This window comes from Pleurodeles waltl, chromosome 5 (genome assembly GCF_031143425.1).
Source record: "Pleurodeles waltl isolate 20211129_DDA chromosome 5, aPleWal1.hap1.20221129, whole genome shotgun sequence".
Taxonomy (NCBI): Eukaryota; Metazoa; Chordata; class Amphibia; order Caudata; family Salamandridae; genus Pleurodeles; species Pleurodeles waltl.
This window is the reverse complement of record NC_090444.1, coordinates 1648148709-1648159310: the sequence shown is the minus strand read 5'-3', so window position 1 is coordinate 1648159310 and position 10602 is coordinate 1648148709. Positions and strand designations below refer to the sequence as shown.

The window sequence follows — 10602 nt, the reverse complement described above, 5'->3', positions numbered from 1 at the left end:
TTTGTAAGTCAGCTTTATTACACACGACCACGTATTGTTGCCAAAATGATAAAAGTCAGAAAACTACAGAGTCCACCCTTTTGCGCTCAAAACATAAGCACGTGTTGGAGTGATTATGATGAGTTGCAAATTACAAAGGGCAACGACAAAATCCATGTGATTATAGTATATGTACTTCCGAGCGGTCTCGTGTCACATGTGGGACACCTTCAGCCTGTCGTAGCATTTTACCCATCGGCACTTTTTCAGGCCAGGATTTGCATGCCTAATATGTGAACTGCAAGTCCCAGAATGTACTCTGCAGTTGACAAAACTGACCGAGGGAATCATACGAGTGATTTGTAGGAACTATTCAGCCGCACCGTGGGGATATGCAGAAAGGCACGACTAGCGATCAGGGGTCGTTATATAACCCAGACCACGGCAGTGGTTCGCCTCTGACTTTGAGTAAGAGAGGTATCCCTGGTGTCAGGGGAGTGTCTGAAACATTACTGGGAAATCATAATAGTCGAGACACTGAGGCCCTGATTTATACTTTTTTACGCAAACCTGCGCTAACACAGGTTTGCGTCAAAACGTATAGCGCTGGCTTGCCCCATTCCAGGATACCAGCCGGGCGCCATATCAATGGAATGGCGCAATCTGATACAAAGGATGGCCTAGCATCAGAAAAATGTACGTTAGCCGGGTGGGGTAGCGGTATGGGAGATGGGTGTTTAGCACCAAAATGACGCTAGGCTGGTTACAGTAAAAAAAAGATAACTCTAACCAGATTAGCATCATTTAATGGTGCTAAACCTACCATGCCAAATGACTCCTGCCTCAGAAAAGGCAGGAGTTATTCCCACCACCCAATGGCGAGCACGGGGGACCAGAGTCACCTGGGCATGGCCATTGCACCCTGTGCCATGTATGCCCTATGGCATTTCTTTTTAAAAGGTAAATACTTACCTTTACTTACCTGGGATGGGGTCCCCCATCCTCTGCTGTCCCTTTGGTGTGGGTGGGGGTGTCCCTGGAATCTGTGAAGGGAACCCATAGACTCATTCCATGGAGTTCCACCATGGAAATGATCCCACAGGTCCCATAACGCCACTTACAAAATATAGGCCCATATTTATACTTTTTTGCGCCGCACTTTTGTCATTTTTTTAAACAAAAGCAGCGCACACTTACAGAATAAAACTGTATTTTGTAAGTTTGCGCCCCTTTTGGGTCAAAAGGTGACGCAAATGCGACGCAAAAAAAGTATAAATATGGGCCATAATTGTATTTTGTAGGTTTGCGCCGTTTTTGCCCCAAAAAGTGACGCAAATGCGTCGCAAAAAAAAGTATAAATATGGGCCTAAATGTACTACTGCGCCAAACACTCCGATCACAGCAGCATCTGTTACATGTACCCCACGCCCTACTTTACGAGATGGATTATAAACTGTCGACAAACAAGTCTCTCTGAAACCGGCTTAGTGTTTGTTCGCGGCACAATAACCGTACTTCCATGGGCGCGCAATGATTAAATAACAATAGAACACATGTTGACAACCTCGGAAAAATGAAGGTACGAGTTGGCTCATCCGAACCTTTTTACATTAACCCGCTGAGCTACCCAAGCGCTCTCCAACGAATAGGTCCGAGGCCGTTAATGCACATCAAATGTCTGTAATTGCATAAACAAGAAAGTTGGCACTCGGATCAGTTGTCTTCGACCCTCCAAGTCCCTCCCTCTATCAACCCACCCTCATTCGCGTCCTTCCACCCCACCAGTAAGAAAAAACCCGTATTTACAAATCAAAATGTTTTATTTACATTGTGGTCACAACGCTATCGGTATCTAACGCATATGAAAACGCAAACAGAATTCGTCCGTCGAAGTCAATATATACATTTATATAAAAGTGTTATAAATAAATCACTTGAAGTCTAGTTCCATCCCGGAAACACAGCGGGCGGGGCAGACCTGCCGGGGGCCTGCAGATCGCTTTGACGTAAAGGATGACATACAGAGTTGCATCCATTAAGAGGTTTTTCAGTAATTATTCCCTGCTGGCCATACTGGTAACAAAATATCAGTGAACAGTAAGATTACTTTATTTGCCCAGGGACAGTGTAGTATAACTTTACTTCGCTCGTTTCAGGCATTTTGTATTCTAACTTGAAACTAAATATACAATTAGAGACTGCATAACGCAGCTTTCAATATGTACATGGATATAAACGAATTATATACAGCTTTGTAGAGCGCCATAACGGGATATACCGGCCATTAGAGGCCCGCTCCAGCGATCAAGGCCCAAGCCAAAGGCGAAGGTCTTAAACACGGGAGCGGGCCTTTAATGGCCGGTATAGCCCTGCAAGGGCGGGCCATTAAACTAAAAGACAATTCCACCCCATGAGGGTAGACAGTCCTAACAGAGAAAACAAAGGCATTGGACCTGCGTGTAAACCTAATGATGTACAAGTCCATCGGCTTCTGCGTGCCCTGGGGTAAGTGTTAGACCATGGCTCCTGGCACTGGGTGGCAGCGTCTCTCGGTGTACGGTGCGTCTCTTCAGGGAGCCTGGCAAAGAGCCTACGAGTCACAGATTGTCCATGGTTTCCCTGCTGCGCTGAGACTCTGCTGGGCGCGCACACACATTCTATCCAGGTGGAGGGGAGTTTGAGAAATGTTCTCGTAAACTTTCCTGCGCCTTCTTATGCTCCGAGTTATCGGGAATGTGCCGGTGTGCCTCTGTGAGGAGGCCGGCTCTAGTGGAAGGCCAGACCCTCTGTGGTGTGTCAGTCCCAGGCTTGTCGTGGCTCGGAGTCCGGAGGTCCGAGGATCCGGCCAGGGGCTGTCAGGCATGTCGTGTACTTGCAGTCTCGGGACCCAGGTCATCTCCCATCGGCTTTCCAAAGTCTCTAATGTGTCCCTCTACTGGAGGGGGCGCGGAATTCTGACAGTCTCAGTCTCCTCGTAGGTATGCAGACAGGTGGGTCTTCACTACCTGTTTCCTCTGTCTTTTAAGCGTCTGTTTAGGAGAGAGCAAAGGTCAGACTGTCCTAAGCCCCTTAGGACTGAGGCAGAGGTGCGCTTTCTTACCCGGGGCACTGTGCAGGCCTCCACCCCTGTAGTACGTTGTCTGTTAATGTTTCTCTAAGGAGGGGGCCGGCCGTGCCCCCCACGTGTCTGAGGCACTCTCCGCCGTGCGCCCCGAAGCCCTAGGCCCGGTGCTCGCCGCTCAGCTGCTTCATCAGCTCCTTGATGTAGTGGATGCTGCAGCGCAGGGTCTGCACCTTGGTGAGGGTGTGGCCCCCTCTGCCCTCGCTGTAGGCCGGGGGCAGGGACTCCCGCAGCACGTGCACCGCCTCGGCCAGGGTCCTCATGCGCAGCTTCTCCCTCTCGCTGGCTTTGTGGCGCGTCTCGGGGGAGATGGGCCTCTTGCGCTTCCTCGCGTGTCCTCTGCTGGACTCGGAGTCCTCACTGTGGCCGGACAGGAAATCGCTGTAACCGCTGTCCGTCTGCACAAAGCCTGCCAGCTCTGCCCCTGGGCAGGAGGAGGAGGACGACGACCACGGGCAGGATTCAGGGGACGACGAGCAGGAGCCAAACGAGGCTGCCGGAGACAGGCTCTGGGGGGACGGTGGTTGGCTCCGCACATAGAAGTCCGACATGCCCTTCCATTCCCAGGAGGTAGAGAAGTAGCTCGGGTCAAAGGGCGGGTCAGAGTCCACGCCAAATTCAAGTTCCTGCATGCTTAGGTTCATGACCTCCACGCTGGGTGGGGAACGGAGTCCCAGCGGGCGCCGTGCGCTAGAGTGGTCCACGAGAGAGGAGGCTGGCGTCCAGGCGCGGAGCAGTTCTACACGGTGTGCACCGTGCAGCAGAGTGCAGTGTCAGGGGGCCACGGACATGGCGGGGCACAGACCAGTGTCCAAACAGAGCACGGAATAGCAATCCCAGCCAAGCAGCGGTATTCCAGACAGCACAGATACCGTGCGTAAACCGCGGTCTTCCCGGCCTTTGCAGATACCGGAGGTAGATGCCAAACTGCGTCTGAGGAGTTCAGAGATTCTGACTTGGGCAGCGTAGGGTACCCTATTTATGAAGGGACGGGCACCCTGGGAAGACCCGGGATTTGGAACAGTGGAGTTCAAAGGATAGATCAAAGGCCCAAGGTGCAGAACAAACCCCCTAGGGTGTGACTTTCTCCCCACTGAGAATTATCAACCCCCAGCTCAAACGCCTTCACATGGGCAAGCCAGGCAGATTACGGCCATCCCGCTGCACAGGAAGGCAATTAAAGTGCTTGCTCCAGACGAGATTTCAACCTTCTCCCTGCTTGTGTTTTATGGACTCGAAATGCATCATTTTACAAAACATGTCAGCAAGCAACACGCACCTATCAATCATCCTGCGCCTATTAGATACATTGTTTTCAGATCAGGAGAACTCTAAAGCAGCGATACTGCAATGCACGTACCTAACACAGCACACATTCTCAAGCCGCAGCACAACGAGCCTCTGTCACACTAGCAATGAAGTTTAAGTTTAAACACACACACCTATGCTTCATCTGCCTCAAAGTAGACGCACACATCACTGAAGACGCTCAGGGAAAACAGAAGTAAAATCAATACAAGCACGGGCCATGGGTTTTATTCTGAGGTGCATTTTGCTCCATTGTTGTTGTTTTTAATATTTGAGGAATGTAATGGCAGACCAATGACGCTTCCTTTGGATTTCCGTGCATACAAAGCGCAATATTTGCTGATGGACAGTAGAGTTCTCTGCGGTCAATACAAACTGACCTATCTTCATTCAACGTTGCGCATTCCCGGAAAGGTTTCTGCTGAAATAATGTAGCACCCAAACCATCGAATTTCACCAGACAGATTTAGCGAAAGAAGACGAGCTAATCCTATATACTGCCAAGTTCAACCATCTTCCTCATTTCAGTCTTGACCACATATGTGTACGTAAATAATAAAATATGTTTAAGACACTTGTCCATAAAACCTACACACAATCTGCAAATGTCCTTATCACAGCATTTCATAATCATCTAAATTTCTCGCATGTCTAAAAAAAAGTCCCAACCCAACTACAGTATCAAGAAATCGCAGACAGCATAAAAAAAGTTCACAAAATCGCATAATGTATAGGCCCCCATATTCAATTAAAAACACATTTTTGATTACTGAGGGCCCTTCCTTGCCAGAGGCCATATGAACACATTAGCCATTCACTAGTGTGTTTATTTTCACTGTACAGTTTATAAACATACGCATCCAAGAATTCCCCTTTGCCATGTTGTTGCCTGGAGTGTAGCCTCACATTTACACATAGTCCTGGTGGTGAGGTAAGTGCATTTCTGTTTCTCCACCCAACAAACAACCTCTTAGACACTCTCCAATCAGGTTTTCACCAAGGCCACACTACAGAAACTGTGATCCTCCAAATAGTTGATGTCTTCCTTAGACTCCTCAACCCTGGTAACTCCTGCCTCCCGGTCCTCCTGGATTTATCCTCTTCACTCAACACTGTCAATCATCTGGCCCTCCTTCGCATTCCAGAACAACACATGGGTTTTGGAGACACAGTCCTCAAATGGTTCTCCTCATACCTAACCAACTGTTCCCAAATCATATAAATGGGTAACTCGTTCTCGAGACCAGTCAGCGTACATAAAGGGGTCCCTCAAGACTCGATCCTCTCCCGTACCCTCTTTAACCTATACCTAGAACCACTATGTGTGATTCTCAGATACTCTAGGATTCTCTTCCACCGCTACGCCAACACCCAAATTTACATGAAAATCTCATCCACAGATAACGTAGCCCTGCTTTCATTCATGCTCTCAAAGATTAAACACTAGATGTCCAACCACCATTAAAAACTCAACCCAACTTAAACAGAATTTCTTTTGATTTCGCCTCTGAAAGTGAGAAAACTACAGGACAGGAATAGATGGCTACCTTTCCCGTCTTGGATGGTTGCGCTGCAATTGTCCAGAGTGCCAGATGACTTGGTATCACCATTGACAAGCATCTCAATCTTCACAGCCACATCTCAGCCATGGCCAAAAGTGCTCAACACCAACTTTGGCTGCTCTGAGGCATCAGACAATTGATCCCGGAACAAGAGCTCAAAACAGTGGTGCAGTCTCTTGTTCTCTCCAGACTTGATTATGGAATTGTCCTTCTCTCAGGTATTCCCAAAGTTCACCTAGGTCCACTGTGAGCTACACTACACGCAGCAGCGCGCTTCGTTTTGGGTCTCAAGAAATTTGAACACATCCTCTGCCCTGCTAACCGTCCAATGGCTTCCCATTGAAGCACAGGCCCAATTCAAAATGGCCAGAATTACCCACAGGGCAGCACTTCTCTTTACCTTCTTATCTAAACTAGAAACTGAAAATCTCTGGAGCAAATAGGGGTTCCAGAATGCCCGATCCCTGTTCCTGGAACACCCCACCTTCAGTCCAGAATGATACACGAGCCAGTCATTCTCTGGTAGTGTTAGTGCCACACAAATCTGGAATTCTCTGCCTCCCTCCCTCTGCCGAACCGCCTGCCTAGTCACTTTCAAAAAGGACCTCAAGCTCCTCCTATTTGACAGATACCTTGGGGTTATTGTTCCTTGAACATAACTTAAGTACTCACATCACCAGGATCAAATCTACCTTCGTTATGGGATCCCATCATCTAAATAGATGAGTTAACTGTATACGACCTCTGACTAACTGCTTTAATTATCTCATCTGGTAACTCCTGTACGCATCTTCCAATGTAAAGGTCTGAGTTTAATCACTGTAACTTGTACTCTCTGTAACCCAAGTTTCCTGCCACTGTTGTAAAGCACTCTGACGCCTTTGGGTCATGTCTGCTCTAAATAGAAAAAATAAATAAAAAAATAATACATTGCTGGGCAGGAGTGTAGGCAAACTGTATGTAGACAGGAACCCTGGCCCTGGGCTAGGATACCGGGGATCACCCCTTAAATCTGCTTCGGGTTGTGGCTGGGTCTTGCCAAGCAACCTGTTCTCCCAAGGTAATGGGTTCTTTCTTTGCATACTCCTGAGCTGCCCTGTTTGAATCAGGTGTTTGATCCATGATGGTAACACATGAAGGAGGGGTGAGGCTGAAGAGCAGATCAGTGACATTTGGGGCAGCTACTGACTGGAGGCGAGGCGGCAATGTCCAGTTTTTTAGGATTCAGGTGGCAGTGTGGGATTCAGGTGGCAGTGTGTTGCTGTGCTCAACAAAGGACATTCTGCACAGCTTCTCATCCGCAGAGGTGTGGCCTGGTTGTAAACATCTTAGAAATCTTGCTACTGAGAGAATTGTTAGACTCAAGGGAAGGGTAGTAGACATTCAAGAAACAGAAGAGAAGGTTTAGTTTCCTCTTCCTCCTTTGATGAGAATGTGGTATAAATCTTCAGAAGTGAATTATCCCAGTTGGTACAAACAACTGTGACCAGGTCCATGAGTCTGCCCCTCTCTGCTTTTCCCTCTTGGCTACACCCCTCAAGTCCTGCCCTTCTATCATGACTCAGGCCAGGCACTAGCATTACGTTGTGAAGCCTGATGGCTTAGGTGGATCCATTCCTTCCACTGTAGATATGTCCAGAAGATGCATGTATTGCAGCATCTTCATCATTAACTACCTTGTCTGTCTTCCTTGTCAAAGTCTTCTCTGTAGCAAGGTGAATGTATTATATGGTATGACTAGGTAGTCTTACCATGGAACACCAGCACAATACCCAGTATGGACCTGGGATTCACTCTCAGCAAACCCTAGCTCAGTCCTGATACTGTGGCAAAGAGCAGTCAGGCTGCTTAGAGGAACATGTGTAAAGCATTTCACATTACCAACATGGACGATAAGTACTTTACACAACTCGACAGAAATGAAAATCCAATTTAGAAAAATAGATTCGATTTTAATCTTAATTTAGACACCAAAACGATTTTTGTAGCTTTTGTACAACTGGAGTTGTGAATTTTTAAGTCTTTAGAAAATACAGTACTTTGTAGATTTAAAGGGCCTCCATTTAAGTCAGTGGAGAAAACAGCAGTATGCACTCGGGCACTTGTAGGGTGACTTCCGGCAAACCTAAAGAAACTTAGGGTTCTGCAGGGACCTAGACCAAGAGTCAACAGTAAAACAGTGGCTAGTGCGCTTTGCACTCCCTTGCATAACTGAACTTGGGGGTGGACTCACACTCTACCCTTCAGATGTAGAGGTCTTTGGGGGGCCAGGACCAGGATTCAACACTTATATCTTTACCACCTCGTCCAGTGGCTCCGAGTGCAGAGGTAGCTCCTAGCTGTCAATCACGGGCTGGTCGCGCCAAAGCTGCTTTGCTGCTCCAGGCTAAGTCACTTCCTTCAGGCTGCAAACCCACAGGAGGGAGGCTGCTGGTGATGTCGGTCCCTATGCTGGAAGGGGGTTGCTCTGGAGTCAGTGAACGTTGTGTGGGCATCGGTTTCAGGGCAGGCGACAGACAAGCCTTGGTAACTGTAAGGGTGGTCCATGGGCTTTCTGGTGGCCGGAGGCTGTTTGGTGGGGAGAAGAGACTTGAAACTTGTCACTGTCCTCACTCCCACTCTTTAGATACTGGACAATGAGTTTCTTTGGGCTCAGGCACTCAGAGTCCATGAGGTCGCCGTTCTTGGTCCTCAGCACTTCCTTACTCCTGCAGTTTGCAGGGGACTGGTGCCACAAGTCAGGGGAGTCTTCCTTGCAGTTTCAGTGTCCACAGGGGTCCCTCTGGTTGGCACCGACGAGTTTTCACCTCTAACACACGTAGGGCACTCGGTTCCTGTACTGGTCTCTCTATGTCACTTTCTGTCCTCTTCTTTGCGCTGGGGCAGGAGTCCAGGTCCTGTTGTTGGTGCAGGCGTGTCTTCGTGCTTCTTTCTTCTTTTCCAGGTAAGATCTAAGTTTTGATGCCAGGTGAGCCCCTTAAATCCTGGTTTGGGGGGTGTTTAAGGGTGTGAGGGACAGTGGCCAATGGGCTACTGTCCCTGTGGCTAGTCCGCCCCTGCAGTGACAACTTTCTGTGGGAAGTACGTCACTTTCTACCCAGAGCCCACTATTCCTAGGGTCTGCCGAGATGGCACAACACTTCCTCGGCCGTGCAGACCTCCTAGCCCACCTCTAAGGTGTGGCTAGTTTGTGGCTAGTAGGGCAGGTGGGAAATTAGCTATGTATTAGTAGGCCAGAAGCCAAACCTGCCAGCAGGGAGTCAAACTTAACTAAGGCACGAAACTCCTCAGAAAAAAATAGGAAGGGGCACCTTGTAGAAAGGAATCTAGGAAACCCTGTTTTTTCCTCATCCGACTACTCTGTGGAAAGGAATCCTCTCATGGCTTTATGGATTGGTAGATTCTCTGGCTCCATCTTCCTGTATTGATTAAAAACATCATTGTCCTTTGTATGGACATCAAAATCAGGGAAATCTAGATTTTCTTTAACCCGTTCTGTGCCGCAGACGTAATGGTTACGTCCTACGGCACAGTGCTGCTGTGCCGAGGACGTAACCATTACTTCCTCGGCACACAGCCCAGAGGGAGCGCTCTCGCTCCCTGTGTGTGCTTCCCCCCACCCCCCAAAGTCAGGGATGGAAGGGGAAGCCCTTCCCCTTCCACCCCGACCCCCACACCCCCCCCATAATGACATCAGCACGCGATCGCGCGCTGACTTCATTATGGGGTTCTCGCCGCACAGGAAGCCATTTGCTTCCTGTGCGGCGAGCGGAGAAGAGGTGAGTTCCTCTTCCCGGTGGGTGGGGGGTTTGGGCCAAAGAGGCACCGGGGGAAAGGAAAGGCTTTTCCTTTCCCCCGGTGTCTCTTTGAGCATTCCTGCTGCCCGATCGCATGGCGATCAGGCAGCAGGAATGCCCACTAGACACCAGGGATTTTTTTTTTTGTATTTCCCTACTGTTTCTGGCACGCGGGGAGCGGCCCCTTTTAGGCGGATCTGCCCCCAAGGGGGGCAGAAAACACTGGATCACCAGGGATGTTTATTTATGTGTGTATTAATGTGTGGGGGGGTGCCCCCTTGGGCAAGGGGCGCCCCCCCCAAGGGGGCATAGAACTGTTGGCCTTTTCTGCCCCCCTTGGGGGCAGATCGGCCTATTTTTTTTAGGTCCATCTGCCCCCAAGGGGGGCAGAAGCCACTTAGGCACCAGGGATTGTGTGTGTGGTGGATGGAGGTGCGGCCCCTTGGGCAAGGGTCGCTCCCCTTTGGGGGGCATGTCTTTTAGGGCCATTTCTGCCCTCCTTGAGGGCAGATCAGCCTATTATTTTTAGGCTGATCTGCCCCAAGGGGGGCAGAAACCACTAGAACGCCAGGGATTTTTTTAAATGTGTTTATTTTTGTGGGAGGGCGTCCCCTTGGGCACGGAGCGCCCCCCCCGAGGGGGGCATTGACCTGTTGGCCATTGCTGCCCCCCCCCTGGGGTCTGATGGGCCTATTTTTTAGGCCCACCTGCTCCCAAGGGGGGGCAGAAGCCACTTAGACACCAGGGATAGTGTGTGTGTGTGTGTGTTAGTGGATGGGGGGGGGCATGGGCAAGGGTCGCCCCCCACTTTGGGGGCACATGTACCGAGGCCATT

At 49.5% G+C, this 10602-nt stretch overlaps 1 protein-coding gene across 1 annotated transcript; it reads right to left on the bottom strand.

Moving 5' to 3' along the window:
- Positions 1 to 1780: 1780 nt before the first annotated feature.
- MSGN1 (mesogenin 1) lies at positions 1781 to 4069 on the bottom strand. Its single transcript, XM_069235974.1, has one exon. It carries the CDS (start codon positions 3742 to 3744, stop codon positions 3199 to 3201), a length of 546 nt encoding a protein of 181 aa, XP_069092075.1. The 5' UTR covers positions 3745 to 4069; the 3' UTR covers positions 1781 to 3198.
- Between the last annotated feature and the right edge of the window lie 6533 nt (positions 4070 to 10602).

Excerpts from the sequence above, each read along its gene's own strand:
- MSGN1 (XM_069235974.1), bottom strand. The coding sequence starts at position 3,744 with ATGAACCTAAGCATGCAGGAACTTGAATTTGGCGTGGACTCTGACCCG.